The sequence below is a fragment of the Hemitrygon akajei genome, chromosome 17 (assembly GCF_048418815.1).
Source record: "Hemitrygon akajei chromosome 17, sHemAka1.3, whole genome shotgun sequence".
In the NCBI taxonomy this organism is placed as follows: domain Eukaryota; kingdom Metazoa; phylum Chordata; class Chondrichthyes; order Myliobatiformes; family Dasyatidae; genus Hemitrygon; species Hemitrygon akajei.
Genome location: NC_133140.1, coordinates 36,453,479 through 36,481,363, shown reverse-complemented (window position 1 = coordinate 36,481,363; position 27,885 = coordinate 36,453,479). Strand labels below are relative to the sequence as shown.

At 41.1% G+C, this 27,885-nt stretch overlaps 1 protein-coding gene across 1 annotated transcript; it reads right to left on the bottom strand.

The window, feature by feature from the left end:
- Positions 1-27,885, bottom strand: LOC140740610 (glucose-fructose oxidoreductase domain-containing protein 2-like). Its single transcript, XM_073069916.1, has 3 exons — positions 27,711-27,885; positions 24,185-24,527; positions 1-2,977 (listed from the first exon to the last, which is right to left on the bottom strand). Exons 2-3 carry the CDS (start codon positions 24,435-24,437, stop codon positions 2,076-2,078), a joined length of 1,155 nt encoding a protein of 384 aa, XP_072926017.1. The 5' UTR covers positions 24,438-24,527; positions 27,711-27,885; the 3' UTR covers positions 1-2,075.

Sequence of the window (27,885 nt, the reverse complement as noted above, 5' to 3'; positions counted from 1 at the left end):
TTAGTTTTAAAATGCAGTATTTTTTATTATTTTCCCACAAAGTAAATAGACTACTGGCTCAGAAATTTTCAAATTTTAATGGAATACTCGAACTAGAGAAAGAATATGTAACAGGCACATTTCCCAGAACAGCACATGCTGTCTTCCCTAGATACAGAACATTCAAAACAAATACAGATATTGTTTTATCAGTGTTTCAGTTTTCTGCTTAAACACGACCAATGGATCCAATGAACAGTTTTGAATCCATAACTATATTATTCATTACAAACCATTGTTATATAAAACCAGTCAAACATAAATGACATATGGACACAAACCTATTTCCCCAAACCTATATATTACGAAGTTACTACAAATACATTCGCAAAATTGTTAAATAAACTTTTAAGCATTTCACATAGGAAATCAAGTTTAATCTGAGCCCCTATAAATTCAAAAAACCTTAATATAAATAACCACATCTGAATTTTTAAACAAAAATAAATATCTATAGGTAACCTATTCTCTGCACCTATTCAATAAAGCAACCTAGCTGTATGCTTGAACACCAATTCACTCCCCATCTTGAAAAGTCCTGCCAAACAAACATGATTTAATAAAAGTCACTTAATACCATAATAAATATGTAATCAACATATACAAAGTTTGGAAAACTAAATTTAATTTTTTTTAAACTATGCCAAAAATATTGTACAACTTGGATTTAAAAGGTAAGACCTGCAGGTCCATAAAACAAATCATACTTACTAATTTTCCATTTAACAAAGTGGGGAAGAAAAAAATCACATTACAAAAACATTCCAGCCATTTTTGCAATGCAAATTGAATACAGGATATACATTCTGAATCATTGAATGAGAATGCTACACCCTGTAGCACCCAATTCTAATGAGGCTTTCATAAACCAATCTCTTACAAGTTTAGAAATAAAACTATTTATATATGCAATCTGCTGCTCATTATTTATTTTACTTGCAGTCCTATCAGCAGCCAGCTTCACAAATTAAAAATCTGAACAGAAACATCAGTTTGTAAACATTTAACAATAGTTTTTGTAATTGCTAAAATATTAAAGAATGTTCTGTTATGAGATGATCACAGTAGAAGAGAAAAAAAATTGCTATCAAACGGACAGATTAGTGTTTGGACATCTGGTTTGTATCTCACTAAAGATAGGAATGGTGTACAGATGCCAGTATCAGCTTCAACCTTTCACCCTTCCCCATCCCCTAAAGTAGCCCTATGAATGACTGCATACCTTCTGAGTTCTATTTCACTTATCAAAACTTAGTGTAAAGCCAAGTGATTTTAAGTATTTCATGCCAGAAGAATGTTAAAATCTCTGAATATGCTAACCCAACTAACCAAAGTAATTGGAGAGAGAACTCAGTGTCTCTTAAAAATATAATTAACAGATATCCTTAAAGGAAGCTCTACACCAGAGACATCACATGCTGATGCCAAGGTCAGGATCAATTTTGTCTGTGAACCGGAGAAAATCATTCAGTCTCAGCAAACTTGCATTTGTAACGAGGAGCTATGTTCAGCATAACATTAATTATGTATGCAATTTCAATGATGAGAACAAGGAAGTTTGCAACTTGATGCTGTATTTGTCTTGGAATAACAAACTAAAATGCATGCAGTCAAACAACACTGAAATAGGTAAATGCATAATATACAATCAGCCACAATTGTGTCATCTTACCACTGGAACCCTCGTTTGATTTTTAAAAATTTTGCCCCAGAGTAAATTTTGATCTTGCAGTGTTGAATACATAATATCTACATTGAGGAGAAGTTAGGAATCTGGAAGTTTTCATTCTTTGAATGTCAACCAATGTTAAATGATGTCAGGTTGAAAGGAGATCAAAAATTAGAATGTTTAAAAAAGCTGAATATGGTGATTCCACACAAAATTTGGAAACAAGAGCAGCAATCAACAAATAAAAACGCACACAGTAAGAGCACAACACCATTTAAAAAACAACAACTTTTGGTACCCCAAAACAAGATTAATTTGAATCGATCTTGATGGAACTGTTCTCTGTATTACAACACTGCACTGTTTATTATAGATTATTACGTTGCAAGGCATCACATAAATTCTGATTGGAGTCAGGTTCTTCTGCTATCACAGCAATGACTTCCCATTCTCCAGATCTGCTGGATCTCTTAATAGCATCCACAACGCTTTGCATATAAAGACCATCTTCAAATGAAGCAGCCATTGAAACTGGCTTGTGAGCCCAAGTGCGCCGATCCTCCTGATCTTTAAAAGACTTACTCAAGGCTTGCACCATGTAAACAATGCCCTTCAAATACAAGAGGGGAATATCACCAAATGCTTTCTCCAGCACACCTACTGCATTTACCAACATGGTGTCAGCAAACAGCAGTTCCTCTTTGAAGGTGGTGTTTCTCTGGCCATACAGATCTGTGCCACGAGCAACCAAACGTCCTGCAGACCCCACAACCATGACTTCATGAATAAATGGGCCGGGCATATTAAAGTTGAGTGTAACTGTGCTACATACACCTCCGTTCATTAACATCTGGAAGAAGCAGAAATCATCACTGGTGACATGCCGAATCCCATGGATGTTGTCATTTTGCTTGACAAAGGTTTTCAAGAGACCATGGACCTTCTCAGCTCTCTTATTGGTCAAGTGAGTCAAAAGGTCCACAATGTAGGTGCCCATTGTGTGAAGCCCACCTCCACCCATCAGCTCATCGCAAATCCAATTGTACTTACTGCTGAGAAGACTGCCCCAATAAACCCGTACATCACAGATCATGACATTACCAATGTAGCCTTCTTCAATTAGTTGTTTCATTTTGATAAATGCTGGCAGGAACCGAAGGACATTATCAACAATACTCATCAGCTTAGGATAGTAACGAGCTGCTTTCACCATTTTGAAGGCATCTGCTGAAGTAGCAGCTTTCTCACAGATCACGTTCTTTCCAATACCTTTTATACAAAGAATAAAGAAAAATATGTAAGAATTGTGAATACCACTGATTGCACATACCACTTAAAGATTAAACACAGCTACAAATAATGATTGGAAACATTAATTCATGCAGACCATGTTAACACATTTCACAATTAAGCTTCAAATCCTTATGAACTATCTATATTGAAAGTGGATACAGACCACACAGAAATCCAATTAATAAGACAGAGATAGATTGCAATGTTGAACTAATAATATAATTATATATAAGTCAGAAACAGCTGGTGGGAAAAAAAACTGAATGCGAAACTGACTGGTAAGCAGGAACGAGGTTTAAGGAAAACAAAGGAGATGGTAGGCTCAGAGGTTGAAAGGCATATGAAGGGAAGTGGATATTAGAGTAGATGTTCATGAAGGAATATACTGTATACTTGGAACAGACACAGATGGCACAAGGATTTAATATCTCCTCAGCAGAACCTGGTAAAAGCAAATAAATCGACAATTAAATTGGTGAAGAAGTGAGACATGGCTTTAAGAATTACTTTTAAAAGGATACTTAAGCACATTATGAAAACTGAATTTTCCCAGTATAAATTAAGCTGCAGATTACAGTCAGGCCATTTCTCTTCCTGTGCATACTACCCACACATGCAGACAAGAACAATTTTTTAAACAACACAATATGGAGAAGGGGGTTTCAGATCCAGGTGAAACAGCACAATGCTGCTGTCTGTACCCATAGTTTCAACATAATAACCGAGTAGATTGATGATGCCATGCCTATAGGCTCTCAAGTATTGACTTCAGATGGATGGAACAGGAGAGTATGCAGCAAGCCTGGTGCAGAAGAATCCACCATTTCTGCAGCATTATGTTTTCCTTTAATGCTTTAAGTTTCAATAAAGAATCAACACAAGGTGAAATGCAAATTTGTCCCACCCAAGTGATTACAAGTTGGTTATCCTTCTTTGTCCCTCTGAAGTAACAAAGTGCCACTTCATTGCATTTAATTGCAAGAATACACTCAAAAAGTGCTATAAATTAGAAACACTATTGGTCTGCCGCATGCCTCTACAACAGGAAATCTCATAACTGTTAATGTTAAACTGGGGCAGGTACTGAAGGCAAAATAGAAACACAGCAACCCAGAAAACAACCTGAAATATTTAAGATTTTTCAAATTCAAAATGGTATTCCAGGGCTAACTCAGGAAACTTGTATAGAAATTAACTCCCTTCTCTCCATCAACCAAAAGATAATACCAGCCCAACATCTTAAGTCACCTGAGCAACCTTCTAAATAAAAGCATCTTTCCAGATTGTGCTTCCATCAAATTCAAAATATTGTTTGTAACTATTAGCAAAAACATAGAAATCTACAGCACATTGCAGGCCCTTCGGCCCACAATGTTGTACTGACCATATAACCTACTTAAGAAACTGCCTAGAATTTCCCTAGCACATAGCCCTCTATTTTTCTAAGCTCCATGTACCTATCTAAGAGGCTCTTAAAAGACAAACAGTTCAATTTGCAAATTTACAGACAAGATCTCACAAGGAAATTCCACTATAAAAGCTAAGAATCAGTTAGGTGATGACAAACAGAATGGTCTAACAATGCACTGTTCAAAAAGAAATTACAATTACACTTTTAAAAACCCAGACAGGATATCAAAATGTCATGCAGCCTTGTGTGCATTATTGGTTGAAGAATGACTGGTCAGACAATTAAGCTACTCGCTCTAAAATGGTACCCTTTTATGGAAAAGGGGTCTGAAAGAACATTTACACGTCATAAATCAACCAGACAAACACTCCCTCAGGGTTTCCTTCCCCCATTTTTATTCCTATTACAGCTTACCAATTCTGAGTAACAGGCTTTGCAACTTTGTATAAAAAAATCTAATTCTGTTAGATGTTGGTGCTTTTAACTTAACAGAAATATATTGTTGCAAAGGTCTCACTTAAGAATTAATAGTTCTTTGTACAAAATTATGAATGCAAAACAGACTCAGCATTCTTTCTAGAAAATCCCACTGCAATTCCTCCATTCACAATCAAAGTAATGATATCTATTCTTGTGATTTTTCAAACGTTCCACATCATATACTGACAAACTTCCAGGAAAGAAAAAAAGTAGTAACTACACCTGCTCTACACAGACAAAAAATATAGAACTACAGATTTTTCAGACCCTTTCATTTCTTTTATTCTTCCCTCTTCAGCCCTCTGATTCTCAAACAAAACTTCATGATCCATCATCATGAAGTGTTTCGAGAGGCTCATCAAGACCCTGCTGCCCCCTCACTGGACCCCCTGCAGTTTGCGTACCCGTCCCACTGTTCAACAGATGACACCATTGCCATCACCCTCCACCTGGACAAAAAAAAACACGTACGTTCAAATGCTGTTCATAGACTTCAGTTCAGCATTCAACACAATTGTTCTCAGAAACTAATTGGAAAGCTGAGCCTACTGGGCCTGAACACCTCCCTCTGCAACTGGATCCTAGACTTCCTGACTGGGAGACCTCAGTCAGTCCGGATTGGGAGCAGCCTCTCCAACAGCATCACACTGAGCATGGGGTCCCCCCAGGGCTGTGCACTCAGTCCACTGCTGTTCACTCTGCTGACCCACGACTGTGCTGCACGCTGATGACACGACTGTGGTGGGTCTCATCAGCAAGAACAACGAGTCAGCTTACAGAGAGGAGGTCCAGTGGCTAACGGACTGGTGCAGAGCCAACAACCTGTTTCTGAATGTGAACAAAACAAAAGAGATGGTTTTTGACTTCAGGAGGGCACAGAGCGACCACTCTCCACTGAACATCGACGGCTCCTTGGTAAAGATCATTAACAGCAACAAATTTCTTGGTGTTCACCTGGCAGAGAATCTCACCTGGTCCCTCAACACCAGCTCCATAGCAAAGATAGCCCAGCAGCATCTCTACTTTCTGCGAAGGCTGAAGAAAGTCCATCTCCCACCCCCCCCCATCCTCACCACATTCTAAAGAGGTTGAATTGAGAGCATCCTGAGCAGCTGCATCACTGCCTGGTTCAGAAATTGCACCATCTCGGATCGCAAGACCCTGCAGCAGATAGTGAGGTCAGCTGAGAAGATCGTCAGGGTCCCTTTTCCCGCCATTATAGACATTTACACCACACGCTGCATGCGCAAAGCAAACATTATGAAGGACCCCATGCACCCCTCATAAAAACACTTCTGCCTCCTGCCGTCTGGGAAAAGGCACCGAAGCATTCGGGCTCTCACGACCAGACTATGTAAGTTTCTTCCCCCCCCCCAAGCCATCAGACTCCTCAATACCCAGAGTCTGGACTGACACCAACTTGCTGCCCTCTACAGTGCCTATTGTCTTGTTTATTATTTATTGTAATGCCTGCACTGTTTTGTGCACTTTATGCAGTCCTGGGTAGGTCTGTAGTCTAGTGTAGTTTTTTGTGTTGTTTTTACATAGTTTAGTATGGTTTTCGTATTGCTTCATGTAGCACTATGGTCCTGAAAAACATTGTCTCATTTTTACTGTGTACTGCACCAGCAGTTATGGTCGAAATGACAATAAAAAGTGATTTGACTTGACAACTTGAAATGCACACAGATAGCTACCGTTTGGGATCCTCTACTACGGTAAGGAGCTACAGAAATGCAAACAGTGTTGAATGAATAAATGGAAGGTATGCAGAAGGCCCTTAGCCATAGGGTTTGAAGGAGCGCGTGCCTCAATGACACGGAGAGCTAAGTTGGCTGGAGTCAGGGCTTTATGCTTTGGCTCTTGGTAGAGCTACCCATGCCAAACAGGTCAAAGGGTAGAGGCCAGACTGAGTGATCCACTGACCCTCCAGGTTTGGTGGTTCAGTTCAGAGCCAACAACCCTGATGGTAAAACAAAACTGTTACAAAAAGAGCAAAGAAAAATCCTCCTGCATCTGAATGCAACAGTATTCCTGAGTCTCCACCCGGAACTTGGAAGGTATTGAAAACTGAGCTGCAGACACAACGAAGAAAGCCCTGAACACCACCAGAGATGGGAGGACCTTCATTGCTGACCTAAATGCCAGCGGTGTAATGGGCAGTAAAGTGAGGAAGACCATTTGGCAAGACAACCAACTTAGCTGCCACAGGCTAGGCAGCATTGCAACATTCAGCTTTAAGGAGGATACAGAAAGTACAATTGTAAATGATTTTAAAATTTAAGTGTCTATTTAAATGATAGATCCGGTAAGGTGTTCTCTAATTTCCTTGTGTGAAAATTTAAAGTGAGGAGACAATAAACTAACTTTTACTGTCATCATTGATGATCTAGAATAATGGTCGCCAACCTGTCGATCGTGATCGACTGGTCAATCTTTGAGACTTTCCCAGTAGATCCCGAAAAAAAAGAAAAAGAAATACACAAATACTGTTGAGAGATTGTTTCCAGGTTGCAGGGTTTTAGTTCCGTTCTTTCTGCCCAGTGCGCATGCATGTAGTTCCCCCGCCACGCACTACACAGTGTACTTCAGTGGTCCCCAACCACTGGGCCACGAGGAAACGATATGAGTCAGCTGCACCTTTCCTCATTCCCTGTCATGCCCACTGTTGAACTTGAACCTATGCGAGGTCATCCGTCGCCTAAACGCAGTGACACCCTCGTGGCTGGCCTGGAGCGCGGACAGATGGGCGCCGCCTCTAAACCTGTTTAGCACTCCGAATGTTCATGGGGAACCCGGTCCTAAAATATTCACAGACCTCATTCGGCTCAGGGTTTCATAAGTAGCAGAGCAGCTACCACGCTGCGATCTACTGAAACAAACTTTTGTCAGCTGATAGATCCTACAAGGGGGGCGGGCATGCGCCCTGTCGCGCTCCTCGCTCGCTCAGTCGCTGTCTCCGGACTTCAACTGCCATGGCTCTGGCAAGGGGACCTCCGGCCCTTACCTCATCCTCTCACCCACCCACGACCAGCCACACCTGGCCAAGGCGTCTGGCAGCAGGCAGGCGGGAGGCTGGAGTTCGGGCCAGGGCTGTCTAATGAGGTGATGAAGCCTTCAAAACTACTTCAGTACCCTGAGTCCAAGCATCCTGCACTTAAAGACAAACCAGCGGGAAAAAGTTGTGAGCAAGTGGGAGAGAAGCTAAATGCTGAGAGCCGTGAAAACTAAATTGCGGAATAGAGTGGACATGAGGAACCTGCTTCGAGTGTCGTTGTATTCCAGTTGTGTTTAACAAACCCCCCCCCGGTCCGCAAGAATATTGTCAATATTAAACCGGTCCACGGTGCAAAAAGGGCGGGGACCCCTGGTGTTTATACATTATTTCTACTTCCGGGTTGCGGGGTTTTACTTCTGGTCTTTTCTGTCCCAGTGTGCATGCGTGTAACTAATCGATCTGGGGTCGATCTTGCCTTTCACTAAGGCCGAGGTAGGGAATCTTGGGCTTAAAAAGGTTGGTGACCACTAATCTAGAAAATTGATAACCTGAAGCTGAAACATATGAAATGAAACAAGTCATTCATCCAAAGACCATTTGCATATATGGGCAAGTGCAGACTCTCAAGAACTGCCCCAACCTCCAACCATTTTATACAGCTTTTAAAATTCTTTCCCATTCATCTGATGAATACACAAATATTTCTGACATTCTTTTTTTCCCCAAAAAAGGTCAATTTCCAAAAGTGCTACCTAACCTCAATTGTTACAAACAAAATTAAAATTAAATTCTTTGTTGTAGCAAAAGTTTGCTAGCAGTTAGACCAAGAACAGAGCATTAACCAAGGCAGACCGGCATTTGAAATCAAAGATTAAAATGGAGCCGTCCCAATCTGCAAAACAGGATCTTTGATTACATGTGCAACTGGCCTAATTGGAAATAAGCAATAAATTATATATTCCTCAGTAATTCCTATTATTATGATTACCAGTTACTACTTCTCTTCAATGAAGCTACAGGATGTTTTTGCTGACAACTGGAATAACGACTGAAAGCAGAAATCAGTTTATCCAGTCTATCAAACTCACAGCACAATGTCAAAGTTGTTGCTTTGTTTATAAATCACAGGAACTTATTTACAACCCTTACGTCAGATTTCACATTTGATTATCTTACTGAACTTTCACCACTTATATCATTCCATTGAATATGAGAAACATAAATAAATCAAATTAAACAACATACCAGAGAATTGAAACAATAACTTTGAAAAGGACTTGGAACCAACAGGAAACTGGAGCTAAAAGGTCATAAAAATCTTGTTCACATCTTACAATTCTTCCTCTTCCTTAAATGTGCATCTAACAATAGCTTAAGTGTAGGGAAAGGCACATTGCATTTCAATGTGGAAGGACATATAACATTAATAAAGCTGCTAACAACATCATACCATAGCTCAAAAGAAACAGCATAATGCAAGTAACTCATTAAGTCTTAGAACAAAAATGATTTTGCATAAGTTAAAAGAAACTTTCTGAAGAAATCATATTCAAGTGTAAACTTTATCAAAGATACATTAAAACAGACTGAAAGGTTTCCTTTCCTAAGAAACCCTTGCCCACAACATAGATTTTAAATTAAAAAAAGATCTGATCATTGGTGAGTGGTTAGTTCTTTGCTGGGAGACTTGACGAAGAATGGGTTTACTCGTTATTTTAAATATAAATGGTGAAGAACAAATTCCAACACACACAACTCAAGACACTTTTCTCTGCAACTAAATGACTTTTGGAAATCATCGACAATTTGTCAGCACTCACCAACAAATTCACAAGTAATTTGCAAGCTAACTATCTGAAGAAATAATTTGCATTTTTAAACATAATTAAGCATCTAAAAACAATGAGGCCTAAAGAAACAACAACCTACAGTTTGTAATCCAACTCTCACAGCTGAAACAATCTAGAAAGTGTGTCAAATTTTGCGAACAAATCACTATACTCATCTCAGATCTGGGGAAACTCCATTATTCCATGGATAAAATTATGCAATACAGTCCTTTCCCATTTTACAATTTTTGTCCATGTCTTTCATTTTTTCACACATTATAGTCTTGCTCTCATTATACGGTAGTGCACCAAGAAGACCATGCACTTTTCCATCAGGAATTGAAACTTCAGAAAGACTAAGCACAGCCAAGATCTAAGGAGTTCAACTGGAAACATTAAAATTGCTTCATAATATTTTTCAATGGCACTAGTTATAACAAATCAAGCCTGCTCATTGACTCTGCAGGAAGTAAATCTGAAATCTTTTAATACTAATAAAAAAAGCATAGATTGAAGAATAGTGCTATGAAAAGAAACAAACTTTTCTTTGACCATTTACTCTAATGCACAATGTAGCTTCACCAATGTACATCTGTGGCATTATACAGTCTCTCCCAAATTGCTAACATTCTAATAACTGACTACAGTAATTTGAAATAGCTAGAGAACTCTTGAAGTAGGTAGTTACACGAGACAGATTTGGCTTCACACCTAATAAACGGACTTACATGTACAGAAGTGTGTACTATTATGAATAACAGTTTGAGCCACAACTTGCCTTGGTGAACAGGAATGACAAAAATCCTTCACACCTCTAATATGCTACAGACACAATCAACAAAGCAATGTCAGTGGCTAGTTCCAATTACAGACCTTATTTATATTAAATCAGATCATCATTAAAAAAAACATGCAGTAGGCCAGGGAGATTTTTAGATATGGTACTTAAAATTGAAGTCAGAAGTTTACATACACTTAGGTTGAAGTCATTAAAACTCATTATTTAACCACTCCACAGATTAGCAAACTATAGTTTTGGCAAGACGTTAAGGACATCTACTTTGTGCATGACATGAGTAATTTTTCCAACAATTGTTTACAGATTATTTCACTTTTAATTGACTATATCACAATTCCAGTGGGTCAGAGATTTACAAACAATATCAAAAGAAATCAGCCAAGTCTTCAGAAAAAAAATTGTGGACCTCCACAAGTCTGGTTCATCTTTGGGAGCAATTTCCAAATGCCTGAAGGTACCACGTTCATCTGTACAAACAATGCAAGTATAAACACCAGGGGACCACGCAGCCATCATACCGCTCAGGAAGGAGACGCATTCTGTTTCTTAGAGATTAACATACTTTGGCGCGAGAAGTGCAAATCAATCCCAGAACAGCAAAGGACCTTGTGAAGATGCTGGAGGAAACAGATAGACAAGTATCTATGTCCACAGTAAAACGAGTCCTATATTGACACAACCTGAAAGGCTGCTCAGCAAGGAAGAAGCCACTGCTCCAAAACCACCATAAAAAAGCCAGACTACAGTTGCAAGTGCACATGGGGACAAAGATCTTACTTTTTGGAGAAATGTCCTCTGGTCTAATGAAACAAAAATTGAACTGTTTGGCCATAATGACCAACGTTATGTTTGGAGGAAAAAGGGTGAGGCTTGCAAGCCGAAGAACACCATCCCAACCGTGAAGCATGGGGGTGGCAGCATCATGTTGTGGGGGTGCTTTGCTGCAGGAGGGACTGGTGCACAGACGGCATCATGAGGAAGGAAAATTATGTGGATATATTGAAGCAGCATCTCAAGACATCAAGCCAGAAAGTTAAAGCTCGGTTGCAAATGGGTCTTCCAAATGGACAATGACCCCAAGCATACCTCCAAAGTTGTGGCAAAATTGCTTAAGGACAACAAAGTCAAGGTATTGGAGTGGCCATCACAAAGCCCTGACCTCAATACAACAGAAAATTTGAGGCAGAACTGAAAAAGCGTGTGCGAGCAAGGAGGCCTACAAACCTGACTCAGTTACACCAGTTCTGTCTGGAGGAAAGGAACAAAATTCCAGCAACTTATTGTGAGAAGCTTGTGGAAGGGTACCCAAAATGTTTGACCCAAGTTAAACAACTTAAAGGCAATGCTACCAAATACTAACAAAGTGTATGTAAACTTCTAACCCACTGGGAATGTGATGAAAGAAATAAAAGCTGAAATAAATCATTCTCTCTACTATTATTCTGACATTACACATTCTTAAAATAAAGTAGTAATCCAAACTGACCTAAGACAGGGAATGTTTTCTAGTATTAAATGACAGGAATTGTGAAAAACTGAGTTTAAATGTATTTGGCTAAGGTGTATGTAAACTTCTGACTTCAACTGCACATAGTTCAGATTCTAATGCTAGTTCCATGTTACCATAAATGTCCAAATCTAGGGATAATACCAATTCTAATAATACAATTATAAAATGTTGGAGTACAAAACTTTGGTTTATAACGATTCAAACTAAGTATTAAAACATGAAAGCAGGAAGTGTTAAAGCACTGAGGGGTCCATCCACACAGATCTAGGTGTTCTTGTTCATCAGTCACTGAAAGCAATGCTGCATGCTGTAGGCAGTGAAGAAAGCTAATGGCATGTTGGCCTTCATAACAAGGGGAGTTGAGTATAGGGGCAAAGAGGTCCTTCTGCTGTTGTACAGGGCCCTGGTGAGACTACACCTGGAGTATTGTGTTCAGTTTTGGTCTCCAAATTTGAGGAAGGACATTCTTGCTATTGAGGGAGTGCAGCGTAGGTTCACAAAGTTAATTCCTGGGATGGCAGGACTGTCATATGTTGAAAGATTGCAGTGACTGGGCTTGTATACGCTGGAATTTAGAAGGATGAGAGGGGATCTGATTGAAACATATTATTAGGGTACTGGACATATTAGAGGCAGGAAACACGTTCCCGATGATGGGAGAGTCCAGAACCAGAGGCCACAGTTTAAGAATAAGGGGTAGGCCATTTAGAACGGAGTTCAAGAAAAACTTTTTCACCCAGACAGTTGTGGATCTATGGCAGGGGTGTCAAACTCATTTTAGGTCACGGGCCGGATTGAGCAAAATGCAGCTTCATGCGGGCCGGATCAGTCGGACGCATGCGAACGCAGCTTTCGTTGCCTCCGTTTTTTCAGCCTGCTCTCATGTGTCTCAGTCTCTGCTATAACTACAAAGTGTTTCACTTTACAAATTCCGGTTCTTATGAAGAAGACTGCCGAATAAACACTAAAAACCCTGAAAACCTGGTACCTGAATAAACTCAGCATTAGCCATATCATACGCCATAGGTGCTTCAATTACTGGGGCCTGCTTTAATAGTAATTAGATATTATCTCGCGGGCCAAAGATAATTCCACCGCGGGCCGATTTGGCCCGCGGGCCTTGAGTTTGACATATATGATCTATGGAATGCTCTGCCTCAGAAGGCAGTGGAGGCCAATTCTCTGGATGCTTTCAAGAAAGAGTTAGATAGAGCTCTTAAAGATAGCAGAGTCAAGGGATATGGGGAGAAGGCAGGAACGGGGTACAGATTGTGGATGATCAGCCATGATCACATTGAATGGCGGTGCTGGCTCGAAGGGCTGAATGGCCTACCCCTGCACATTGTCTATTGCAGTATGATCAGTTGACTGCCCCACGTATGTGTTTTACAAAGGTACCATGCAGCTTGCACATCAGAAAGTAAACACAAGCTTATAATTCTATGAAAACATTTAGATTTTGGGAAGTAATATTTAACTCAATAGGTCCAATTTGGATTTCATAGAGTTATAGAACACTACAGCACAGGAAAAGGCCCTTCAGCTCATTTAGTCGATGCTGAACCATGAATCTGCCTGTCCCATTGACCTGCACCCAGACCAAACATACCCCTCCCATTCATGTACCTTTACAAAATTCTATTAAATGTTGAAATCAAACCCGCATCCACAATTTGCGCTGGCAGCTCGTTCCATACTCTCATGACCCTATGAGCTGCAGTCTTAGCCAGCTTCATTGGAAAAATAATCTGCTTGAACTTACCCTACCTATACCCCTCAATTTTTTTTATACTTTTATCAAATCTCCCCTCAATCTTCTACATTCTAGGGAATAAAGTCCAAACCTATTGAACCTTTCCTTACAACTCAGGTCATCAACTCCCAGCAACATCCTTGTAAATTTTCTCTGCACTCTTTCAATCTTATTTACATCTTTACAAGCAGGTGACCAAAACTGCACACAAATCTCCAGAAAAGGTCTCACCAATGCCTTGTACAATTTAAACATCCCAACTCCTGTACTCAATACATTGATTTATGAGGACCAATGTGCCAAAAGCTTTCTTTACAATTCTGTGATGCCACTTTCAAGGAATTATGGATTTGTATTCCCAGATCCCTCTGTTCTACCTCACTCTTCAATGTCCTACCATTCACCATGCAAGACCTACCTCGTTGCTCCTCCCACAGTAAAACACCTCACATGTTAGCATTATATCCCATTTGCCAGCCCATTTTTCCAGCTGATGCAGATCCCACTGCAAGCCATGATAGTCTTCCTCGCTGTCCACTACACACCCCATCTTGGCATCATCTGCAAATATGCTGATCCAATTTATGTTATCATTCAGATCATTGATATGGACGACAAATAGCAAAGGACCCAGCACCAATCAATGCAGCACACTTATCGTCATAGGTCTCCAGTCAGAGAGGCAACCATCTACTCTGTCTTCCCCCTTGAAACCAATGTCTAATCCAACTACTTCATCCTCAATACCAAGTGACTGAACCTTCTTGACCAACCTCCCATGCAGGATCTTGTCAAAGGCCTTGCTAAAGTCCATAAAGACAACATCCAATGCCTTGCCTTCAACAACTTTCCTGGTAACTTCCTCGAAAACTCTGTAAAATTGGGTACACTTGACATACCACACACAAAGCTATGCTGACTATCCCTGATTTCTTGTCTATCTGGTCCCTTAGAAAAGATTCCAAAAACTTTCCCACTACTGACGCCAGACTCATTGGCCTATAATTTCCTGGCTTATTCTTGAAGCCTTTTTTAAACAACAGAACAACATTAGTTATCCTCCAATCCTCGAGCTAAGGATATTTGAAAAATCTCTACTAGGGCCCCTGCAACTTCTGCATTAGTCTCTCACTAAGTCCAAGAGAACACCATGTTGTGCCTTGGGAATTTATCCACAATAATTTGCCTCCGGTCAGCAAAACCCTCTTCCTCTAATCTGTATAGGGTCCATGACCCTGCTGCTGCTTTGCCACACTTTTATAGATTGTAGTCGTCTCCCAAGTTTAGACGCAAATAATCCATTTAAGATCTCCCCCATCTCTTTCGGCTCCATGCATAAAATATCACTCTGATCTTCCAGAGGACCAATTTTATCCCTTGCTATCCATTCAATCTTAATATTGGTACTAGTCCTTAGGATTCTCCTTCACCTTGCCTGCTAGAGTCACCGCATGCCTCCTTAAGTCTGCCCTTGCATTTCTGTTAGTTCAGTACCTCATTTGTTCCTAATTGCCCAGACCCGCTATGCACTTTTTTTTCTTAATCAGGGGGTCAATAGATGTCAAAAAACCACGATTCCCTAAACCTGTTATAACCATATAACAATCACAGCACGGAAACAGGCCATCTCGGCCCTCCTAGTCCGTGCCGAACTCTTAATCTCACCTAGTCCCACCTACCCGCACTCAGCCCATAACCCTCCACTCCTTTCCTGTCCATATACCTATCTAATTTTACCTTAAATGACACAACTGAACTGCCCTCTACTACTTCTACAGGAAGCTCATTCCACACAGCTATCACTCTCTGAGTAAAGAAATACCCCCCTCGTGTTTCCCTTAAACTTTTGCCCCCTAACTCTCAAATCATGTCCTCTTGTTTGAATCTCCCCTACTCTCAATGGAAACAGCCTATTCACGTCAACTCTATCTATCCCTCTCAAAATTTTAAATACCTCGATCAAATCCCCCCTCAACCTCCTACGCTCCAATGAATAGAGACCTAACTTGTTCAACCTTTCTCTGTAATTCAAGTGCTGAAACCCAGGTAACATCCTAGTAAATCGTCTCTGCACCCTCTCTAATTTATTGATATCTTTCCTATAATTCGGTGACCAGAACTGCACACAATATTCCAAATTTGGCCTTACCAATGCCTTGTACAATTTTAACATTACATCCCAACTTCTGTACTCAATGCTCTGATTTATAAAGGCCAGCGTTCCAAAAGCCTTCTTTACCACCCTATCTACATGAGACTCCACCTTCAGGGAACTATGCACTGTTATTCCTAGATCTCTCTGTTCCACTGCATTCCTCAATGCCCTACCATTTACCCTGTATGTTCTATTTGGATTATTCCTGCCAAAATGTAGAACCTCACACTTCTCAGCATTAAACTCCATCTGCCAACGTTCAGCCCATTCTTCTAACCGGCATAAATCTCCCTGCAAGCTTTGAAAACCCACCTCATTATCCACAACACCTCCTACCTTAGTATCATCGGCATACTTACTAATCCAATTTACCACCCCATCATCCAGATCATTTATGTATATTACAAACAACATTGGGCCCAAAACAGATCCCTGAGGCACCCCGCTAGTCACCGGCCTCCATCCCGATAAACAATTATCCACCACTACTCTCTGGCATCTCCCATCTAGCCACTGTTGAATCCATTTTATTACTCCAGCATTAATACCTAACGACTGAACCTTCTTAACTAACCTTCCATGTGGAACTTTGTCAAAGGCCTTGCTGAAGTCCATATAGACTACATCCACTGCCTTACCCTCGTCAACATTCCTCGTAACTTCTTCAAAAAATTCAATAAGGTTTGTCAAACATGACCTTCCATGCTGGCTACTCCTAATCAGATCCTGTCTATCCAGATAATTATAAATACTATCTCTAAGAATACTTTCCATTAATTTACCCACCACTGATGTCAAACTGACAGGTCTAAAATTGCTAGGCTTACTTCTAGAACCCTTTTTAAACATGAGCAATACGCCAATCCTCCGGCACAATCCCCGTTTCTAATGACATCTGAAAGATCTCCGTCAGAGCTCCTGCTATCTCTACACAAACTTCCCTCAAGGTCCTGGGGAATATCCTGTCAGGACCCGGAGATTTATCCACTTTTAAATTTCTTAAAAGCGCCAGTACTTCCACCTCTTTAATTGTCATAGGTTCCATAACTTCCTTACTTGTTTCCCACACCTTACACAATTCAATATCCTTCTCCTTAGTGAATACCGAAGAGAAGAAATCGTTCAAAATCTCTCCCATCTCCCTCGGTTCCATACATAGCTGACCACCCTGATTCTCTAAGGGACCAATTTTATCCCTCACTATCCTCTTGCTTTTAATATAACTGTAGAAACCTTTCGGATTTACTTCCACCTTATTTGCCAAACCAAACTCGTATCTTCTTTTAGCTTTTCTAATCTCTTTAAGATTCCTTTTACATTCTTTATATTCCTCGAGCAATTCCTTTACTCCATGCTGCCTATATCTATTGTAGACATCCCTCTTTTTCCGAACCAAGTTTCTAATATCCCTTGAAAACCATGGCGCTTTCAAACCTTTAACCTTTCCTTTCAACCTAACAGGAACATAAAGATTCTGTACCCTCATAATTTCACTTTATCCTTGACTTTTATTCTGACAGGAACATACAAATGCTGTACTCACAAAATTTCACTTTTGAAGGCTTCCCACTTACCAAGTACACCTTTGCCAGAAAAAAACCTGTCCCAATCTACACTTGCCAGATCCTTTCTGACACTATCAAAATTGGCCTCTCTCTAATTTAGAATCTCAACCCAGGAACCAGACCTATCCTTTTCCATAATTATACTGAAACTAGATGTGAAGTGTTCCCCTACACAAACTTCTGTCTCTTGCCCGGTCTTATTCCCTAATAGAAGATCTAGTATCACCTTCCCTCTAGTTGAGTCTTCTATGTATCTTTCCTGAACACATTTGACAATCTCGTTCCCATCTATTCCTTTCACAGCATGGGAGTCCTGATCAATATATGGAAAGTTAAAATCACCTACTATCACAACCTTGCAACAGTCTGCAATCTCTACAAATTTGCTCCTATAAATCCTATGAACTAATGGTTGATCTATAATATAATTCCATTACCATAGTCATTGCTTTTTCATTCCTCACTTCTACCCATACATCTTCACTAGATGAGCTCTCTAGCCTGTCCTGTATGAGTACTGCCATGACATTTTCCCTGACCAGTAATGTCATGTCTTTAATACCTCCTCTATGTCATGTCTAAAACAATGGAACCCAAGAACATTGAGCTGCCAGTCTTGCCTCTCCTGTAACCAAGTCTCACTCATGGTTACAATGTCGTAATTTCATATGTTGATCCACACCCTAAGCTCCACCACCTTTCTTACAATATTCCTTTCATTGAAATACAAGACCATAAAATATAGGAGCAGAATTAGGTCATTTGCCCCATCGAGTCTGCTCCGCCATTTCACCATGGCCGACCCAATTTTCCTCTCAGCCCCAATCTCGTGCCGCCCCTCTCCCATATCCCTTCATGCCCTGACCAATCTAGAATCTATCAACCTCTGCCTTAAACATACATAAAGACTTCACAGCTGCCTGTGGCAAGGATTTATTCTGGCTAAAAAAAATTCCTCCTCATCTCCATTCTAAAAGGATGCCCCTCTATTCTGAGGCTGTGTCCTCTGGTCTTAAGACTCTCCCAGCATAGGAAACATCCTCTCCACATCCACTCTATCAAGGCCTTACCATTCGATAGGTTTCAATGAGGTCACCCCTCACTCTTCTGAATTCTAGTGAATACAGGCTCAGAGCCATCACACGCTCTTCATATAACAAGCCATTCAAACCTGGAATCTTTTTGTGAACCTCCTTTAACCCTCTCCAGTTTCAGCATGCCCTTTAAGGGGCCTAAAGCTGCTCACAATGCTCCACGTGAGGTCTCACCAGTGTTTTATAAAGTCTCAACATTACATCCTTGCTTTTGTATTGTAGTTCTCTTGAAATGAGTCCTACCATCACATATGCCTTCCTCACCAGACTCAATCTGCAAATTAACCTTTAGGGAATCCTGCATAAGGACTCCCAAGTCCCTTTGTGCCTCAGTTTTTAGTATTCCCTCAATTTAGAAAATAGTGAACCCTTTCATTTCTTCTACCAAAATACATGACTGTACATTTCCTGACACTATTCCATCTGCCATTTTTTTACCCATTCTTCTAATCTGTCTAAGCCCTTCTGCAGCCTCTCTACTTCCTCAAAATTACCTGCCCCTCCTGCTATCTTCATATAGTCTGCAAACTTTGCAACAAAGCCATCAATTCCATCATCCAAATCACTGACATGTAAGAAAATGAATTGGTCCCAACACAGAACCCCTATGGAACACCACTAGTTACCAGCAGACGGTCAGAAAAGGCTCCCTTTACTCCTACTCTTTATCTCCTGCCTATCAGCCACTGCTTTATCCATGCTAGAACCTTCTCTGTAAATCCGAGTACACAACATCAACCGATTCTCCTTTGTCTATCTTGTTTGTACTTAGAACCATAGAACATTACAGCACATTGGCAGGCAAGATTTTCCTTCGGGGAAACCATGCTGACTACGGCTTATTTTATCATGTGCCTCCAAGTACCCTGAGACCTCATCCTTAATAATCGACTCCAATATCTTCCCAACTACTGAGGTTAGACTAACTGGGCTATAGTTTCCTTTCTTCTGCCTTTCTCCCCTCTTGAAGAGTAGAGTGCAATTTTCCAGTCTTCTGGAACCATTCCAGAATCGAATGATGCTTCAAAGAGCATTACTAGTGCCTCCACCATCTCTTCAGCCACCCCTTTCAGAACTTTGGGGTGTTCGCCATCTGGTCCTGGTGACTTCAGACCTTTCAGTTTCCCCAAGAACTTTCTCACTAGTTCTGCTAACTTTACACACTTCAAGCCCAACACCTGGAACTGCCACCATACTGCTAGTGCCTTCCACAGTGAAGACTGATGTAAAATATTTAATCAGTTTGTCCGCTATTTCGTTGCCCCCATTACTATCTCTCTCGCATTGTTTTTCAACAGCCCAATATCCACTCTCACCTCTCGTTCACACTTTATAAATCTGAAAAAACTTTTGGTATACACAGCTCTGAACATTACTCCGCGATGCTCAACCCTTTGATTCCTGACTTTGTACCTAGGTTTAACAACATCTCCCCAACCACTCCACTATCTGTTCTGATGCCCTGGTTTGCCTCCCCCATGCAGCACTAGCAAACCTTCCCGCTAGGATATTAGTTTCTCTCCAGTTCAGGTGCAAACCATACGTTCTGTATAGGTCCTACCCTCCATGGAGAAGAGTCCAACGATCCAAAAATATGAAGCCCTCCCTCCTTCATCATCTCCTCAGCCACGTGTTAAACTGTATGATCTTATTTCTGGCCTCACTAGCACATGGCACAGGTAGCAATTCTGAGATCACAACCCTAGAAATCCTGTCCCTCAACTTAGCACCTAACTCCCTGAATTCATTTTGCAGGCCTCATCTCCACCCCTCCCCCAATAACAATGTCATTGGAACCAACATGGACCATGACCTCTGGCTACTCACCTTCCCACTTAAGAATGCTGTATACTCTATCTGAGACGTCCTTGACCCTGGCACCCAGGAGGCAACATACCATCTGGGAATCTCATTCTCATCCACAGAATCTGCTTTCTGTTCCCCTAGCCAACAAACGCCTTATCAGTACAGCTCAACTCTTCACCCCTGCCCCACTTCCCTTCTGAGCCACAAAGGCAGACTCAGTGCCAGAGACCTGACCATTGTGGCTTTCCTCTGCCCGGTCATCCCAACAGTATCCAAAGTGATATACCTGTTGAAGGGAACGCTCACAAGCAGTCACCCAGTTACCTGTGTCCTGTACCTTGGATGTAGCTACCGTCCTGTACGTCCTGTCTATCAATCCTTCAGCCTCCCGAACGATCTGGAGTTCATCCAGTTCCAACTCCTTAACAACCACTTAGAAGTTGCAGCTGGATGCACTTCTTGCAGTTGTAGTTGTCAGGGGCACCAGAGGTTTCACTGCCATCCTACATCCAGCAAGAGGAGCATTCCACTATTCTACCTGGTATCCCCACTGCTCTAAAGAAGCAGCAAGGGAAAAAAAAGATTAAAAGATGAAAAAAACTACCTATGCCTCTCCTCGCCAAAGCTACTAAAGTGCATGACCATGCATTTTCCAGCATGCATTTCCTTTATTACTCTCTTACCCATTCTCCTAATCTGTAAGACCTTCTGCAGCCTACCCATTTCCTCAACACCTCCTTCATATTATCTGCAAAAAGCCATCTATTCAATCATTTAAATCATTGATATACAGCATAAGAAGTGGCCCCAACAATGACTCCTGCAGAACACAGTGACTGGCAGCCAACCAACCAGAAAAGGATCCCACTCGCTGGGATCCTATCAATCAGCCAATGCTCTAACCAGGCCAGTAACTTTCCTGTAATGCTATGGGCTCTTAACTTGGTAAGCAGCCTCATGTGCAGCGCCTTGTCAAAGTCCAAATATACAACATCCACTATATCCCCCTCATCTATCTTGTAAAACCAAGACAAGATAGGCCTGTATAACCAAGTACTCTATTACTTCATCCTTAACAATTGAGTCCACTATCTTCTCAACTGCTGAGGTCAGGCTAACTGATCTACAATTTCCTTTCTGCTGCTTTCCTCCTTTCTTAAAGAATGGAGTGACATTTGTAATTTTCCAGTCCTCAAGCACCATGCCAGAGTCCAATGATTTTTGAAAAGATCATTACTAATGCCTCCACAATCTCTACCGCTAACTCTTTCAGAACCCTAGGGTGCAGTTCATCTGGTCCCGGTGACTTATGCACCCTTGGGTCTTTCAGCTTTTTGACCACCTTCTCCCTGCACTCACTTCTCTTCCCTCACACCCTTTAACTGCTAGTGTCCTCCACAGTGAAGACCGATGCAAAATTGTCATATAGTTCAAGTCAAGCCAAGTCATTTTTATTGTCATTTTGACCATAACTGCTGGTACAGTACATAGTAAAAATGAGACAATGTTTTTTAAGACCATGGTGTTACATGACACAGTACAAAAACTAGACTGAACTACGTAAAAAAACAACACAGAGAAAGCTACACTAGACTACAGACCTACACAGGACTGCGTAAAGTGCACAAAAACAGTGCAGGCATTACAATAAATAATAAACAGGAAAATAAGGCAAGGTTTCAGTCCAGGCTCTGGGTATTGAGGAGTCTGATAACTTGGGGGAAGAAACTGTTTCATAGTCTGGTCGTGAGAGCCCGTTCATCTGCCATCCTTGGCCCCCATTATTATATCTCCAGCCTCATTTTCTAGTGGTCCTATATCCATTCTCATCACTAGTATTTTTTTTAAATATGCATGAAAAACTTTTACTATCCACTTTGATATTGTTTGCTAGCTTGCTTTCATATTTCATCTTTTCCTTCCTAATGATTCTTTTAGTTGCTCTCTGTAGGATTTTAAGTTTCCCAATCCTTTGTCTTCCCACTAATTTTTGCTTTGTTGTATGTCTTTTTTTGCTTTTACATTAGGTTTTACATATTATTTCTTCTAACTTTCCCTAAACCTTGCCATTCTCTCCTCAAACTCACAGATTACAAAAGGGCTGACATCTATAAATGCCGAATCAGAAAAAAACTACTGAAAGCTGAAACACATGGGTGTTTTATTATACTGTTGTTCCAGCCAAGTGTTAGCCTTGTCTTTTAACAACAATAAACATACTATAATGATTTATTACCATATGAATATATTCATTCACAAGTCTGTTGTTAACTTGCATTCCCAAGCCTGTCAATTTTCAGTAAGATCTTGGGTGTTGTATTGAGTAATGTACAAAACTGGGAGGAGAGGGGGTAGGAAGAAAATTGGTGGAAGCACAAAATAAGGAGCACCTACAAAACAATTGGAAAAATATGACAAACTGTTGGGTAAGTCATGCCCTGATATGGTCAGTTGCCAAACCTGACATTCCTTAATCTCTCAAAATTCAAACAGATAATGAATAGAAAATTAGTACAATTAAGATCACACAAAACAAGTTTAGAGAATTAAAATCTTTTAGGCCCAATTACAAAAATGTGAGTGATCTGATATCTAGCCTCATTTCTTGAAATTATTGCATTCCACTCCAATTGGCAAAGATTCAGTGGACAGATCCCCCAACACTGGGGAGATGCTGGATTTGACATTGAGAAACAGATAGGAAATTGAAAAGGGGTAGCTGAAATTTAGAATTTGCAAGCGTGCAGGGGAAATCTAAACCGGGGCCTTACAACGTAAAAAGTTGGCATTTCTCTGCTAACTTTTACAGCTCACTGTTCACCAGTTGATAAAATGCCAATCTCACTGATCCTACAGTGCTGCCACACTCTGTAAGCAATTCTTATTTTAAGGAATAACTAGATTACAGAAACTGCCTTACATGCAAGCCACATATGGAATTCAAGCACTGAGTTAAAAACAATGGAGGTCTTTTGATAGAACAAAGTTTATACTATGATTTTTTTTTAATAGTAAAATTCATAAGCATATATTTGGATGGATGCAGCTGCATTCATCTATTGTCAATTTACCAATTGCATGTGGCTATACTTGCTATGCCAATGAAAGTAGTAAATTATTTTTTAAAACTTTAATTTAGTGTGTGTTGTCTGCACCAAATAATTTGTTTGTCCTGAGGCATACAAACATGACAAGCATAAACAGATATCAAGCCACAGTGTTGAAATTCGTAATTCTAGACATGATCTGATAAAAGGGGTAATGAAAGGGTCACAAGATGATTTTCAGCAACGATACTAAACAGGCAACGCCAATCACCGAAGCAGCTGCGTTTCCAGTAAATGATCTGCCTTGCAATTTTCGGTAAAGCTAAGCTGCATCATCTGTGCCTGCGTCAAGAAACTCAGGTTGAGAAAAACTGTTTATTCATTTTGTTTAAACCCCCAACTCATATCCCAGAGGGCAGTTTTTGTTTGGTGTCTCAAATTTTTTGGTTAATGACTTGTGAATTTAGTAAGGGCAAGTTTCCATTACCCAAATGGTTGGAACTCTGAGGTCATCTGTAAATAGGAATTGTAAAATTGCCAACAGCTTGCCACCTCCTGATCAGAAAAAACACAAATATTTAAGATAAGCTTTTACGATTTAGCATCTGCAATAATATTTCAAATCACTAGATTTCATTCACACACTCACTGAAGAACATGATTTTTAAAGTCTTAAAATCTCACGATGACATCATAATCATCAGGATTTTCCTTACATTAGGAGGAAATACCATACCTAATGCCTTGGCAGCAATCTGACATGTGAGAGGTGGAGGAATATTGATACAGATCAGATCCACATCCTGGTGGAGCAAAACATCGTCAGTCCGGCTTGTGTAGAAGGAAATGTTCATTTCCTCAGCTAGCTGCTTAGCTTCTTCCTCCGTTCTTCCCCAGAGTGCCTCGATGGTGAAGCCTTCAGCACGCAACAGAGGGACCAAAACCCGTGCGGTGCTCCCTGTCCCAAACACGCCAACTCCTGGGAGCATTTTCTGTTCTACTGACAAACTGCTTTCATAGGAAAAAGGACGCAGGTCAACTTTCCTAATTCACAATAGACTGCAACAGCAACTTTGGTGCTGCAAAGAGAAAAACAAACAGCATTTAAAAAAATGGCAGAAGTCATTTCCTAAAACGGACTAAAATTAGTTCAAGAATTGATTTCATTAAAGAGAGTCCTTTAAACACTGATCAACTACATTTGGAATGAAATCTTCTGAACATAAATTACAGGTAAGTGACTTGCCCACCAAGATGGCAGAATGCTAATCTTTGCAACCCATAAAAGCACCTGAATTGATAAAGCAAACATTTACTCCCATCATGTTTCCCCTTATGTAAGCCTGGACAAGAGGATTCCTTCCCTCATTCTACCTGGGAGGAAGAAGTAAAAGCAGGAGTGCAGGAAATGGAAGCGATTCAAATGAGATCACTGCCAACCAAATCAGAGGGGAACCTATTGTTTAGGAGAAAGGAAAACAACTCAAGTGCTTGTGTGGAAAGTTTTATCATCAAAACACACACAACAGAGCTGGAGAAACGCAGAAAAGAAGAAATTCTTACAGGAAACTGGTGGAAGCAGACAAATCAAGATGACTGTGCATGCCATTGGGCTTGAAATGGACATTGACCACAAACTTCTCCCTTGAGATGAAGGTGGAGTCAGATAAGGACCATGTGAAAGCAGCAGTGTAAATTGGTAAGCAGAATGATAATACAATGAGCAAAGTCAGTGTACCACAAAGCTGCAAGGGAGGACACCTGAGTGGGCTGAAACAAGAACGGTTTTATATATCCTTCATTGACAAATAAACAGCTTCCGCTAATGTGAGTTCCTACTGCTACACCTTTGAAGTGGAGGAAGTGAGTGTTGAAGGAGAAGTTCAATGCAAGGTCTCAAATTCATCAAAGGGAAGAACATGGACGGTAATGAAATCAGGGAGGTGCATGTTGATATTCCAGGTCATATCAATATTAAATGTTGGTGCTGGATGACTTGAAAAGTATTAAGGTGGATTAGTCCCCAGGGCATATCCCAGGATATTGTGGGAGGCAAGGGAGGAGATAGCCAAGGCCTTGACAGAGATCTTTAGCCAAAGGTGAGTTCACAGAAAACAAGAGCCATGTTATTCCTTTGTTAACAGGCATAACCCAGGAAATTAGACTGGTGTGCATTATATCAAGGATTTTTTTTTAGGGATAGGACTTAAAAGCATTTGGAATTTTTAGACAGCCAGAATCTTTGTGCCAGGGTGGAAATGTCAACTATTATAGGTCATGGGTTTAAGGGAAGAAGGGAATAAGTTTTTTTTTAAAAAATTTGAACCAAGTGTATTTTTAAGTGCAGAGAGTAATAGATACCGAGAACGTGATGCCTGGGGAGGTGGTAAACACATATGAAGGCAACACTTAAGAACAGATTGAGAGATATGGACCACATACAGGCAAATGGGCCTAGTTAGATTGACATCCTGGTCAGTGCAGACATGGTGGGGCCGTTGCTTACTGTACTCTGCTACAGAAGAACACTCAGCAATGTAAATGACGAAGGGACTGGTTTGGTTTCTGTTGAAGGAGGTGGTGAGGAACTCTCACTGCATCCCCATGTGGGATGAAAACGCACAGTGATACATTTAGTAAAGCTGCTACCTCACGATGGCAGAGACACAGGTTCAATGCCAACCTCGGGTTCTGTGTGTGGTGCCTGCACATTCTCCCTGTGACCATATGGATTTCCACCCACAAAATTGTGCAGGTTGGTAGTTTCATTGCCCAACGTAAACTGCCCCTTATATGTAGGTGCGTGCCAGAATCTTGGGGGGTGGGGGGAGAGGAATTACTAAGGATTAATACAGGATCAGTGTAACTAGGGTGGCTGATAGTCAGCATTGACTCAGTAGGCCAAGGGACCTGCTTCTGTCCTTTCTCCATGCTTCCATGAGAAACTAAATGTTACTGGTGAAGATGAACCATTAGGACTGGAAAACTATCAAACCGTAAAAAGGCAGAGGCGTCAGAGATAAATGGAAAGTGGTTCAGCTTCCCACGGCAAAGAATAAAGGAAGGGAGATACAAGTTCTGAAAAATGAGGACTAGCTGAAATAACACATCTACCAGGATCGTGGGAAGGAAGTAGAGGCAGGATATTGGTGGGGGGGGGGGGGGGGGGAGTCTAGAGACTGTGGAGGGAAGATTTTCTGAATAAACAAGGTAAAATTAGATTAGACGATTAATTGCATACCACAAAAATGCTGTAAGAAAATTGCCACAATAACACAAGGAGGTTAGGACAGTGGACCAAAAGGGAAATTTTTAATCAAAGAGGTAGGTCGGTCATCGGACAATATTTCAGTAACCAGTGGCATGACTAGCAATGGGCAGTTGCATTTTTGCAAACCCAAGGCTACAAATCATCCTTACATTCCTGAATGAACAGCTAGAAATCAACAACATCAGAGACTTGATCTGGTTCAAGGAATTTGACAATTTGTGGAAATGGTACCTATTGGACTTTGAGTATAGTTGATGATACCAAGAATTGAGGACGCATGCAGAGAGAACCTATCATTGCCACTTAATCAGTAGAATTATCTGCTTCAGCACTTAATAAAACACAATAAACCAAGGGAATTTACTGGTATCAACAAAACCCCACCATAAACCCTTTTGTCTTTAAGATGGTTTACTTACAATGCTACAACCCATACAACAGAAAACTCGGTGAATCTGCACACCCCAGAACACAATATTAAGACGACCAACGCCTCTCTGATGATTAACCAGAGGAACTCTATATAATCGAAACACCACATCATTCTTTCCACAATTTCTACTAATGTTGAGCTATGAAAGTGCCTGAAGTGTGCTCAATACATCACACTATAACACAGCCAGCTTATTAGCCAGAAACGAACGACTGAGTAAAAGCAGAAAAGGACTCTCTTCCACATCAGACGATTTTCTGATGAAACCGCGACGCAGCAGATGGATCGAAGCTGTCCCTCATCCTCATCCACACCGTCAGAGTGTCGCCTCCATAGGTAGGAGCATCTCCTCAACGCCACTCGCATACCTCGTTAGCCGCTCCCAGCCGCGCCGCCAGCTCCGGGCAACCCGGCGGCGGCTCACGGCAGGCAGCCTGGGGTCAACCGCGACCACGGCGAGGCCTCGCCTCTTCCCCGCCCGCCGACACGGCCCTAACACCACCTCATTCCGCCCTCCACCGAACGAGGGTACCCCGCAGTGAAGCAAGGCGACCGTACCCGCTGCTGCGGCCTCATGCTCCGGCAACAACTCCCTCCACCACTACATGTGACTTCGGTGGCGGCCTCTCCCCGACAGGCAGCGACAACCCGATGGCTCAGGCAGCTTTAGTCTCGCCGTTGCACTCATAGAGATGCTTCACGAACACTCAACCTTCTCCCCGGCCGCCACATA

Bases quoted from the DNA above. Each gene is read 5' to 3' on its own strand.
- LOC140740610 (XM_073069916.1), bottom strand. From the start codon at position 24,437: ATGCTCCCAGGAGTTGGCGTGTTTGGGACAGGGAGCACCGCACGGGTT. The intron at 2,978-24,184 runs GTATGGTATTTC...TTTGTATAAAAG, and splicing joins GATTGCTGCCAAGGCATTAG to GTATTGGAAAGAACGTGATC.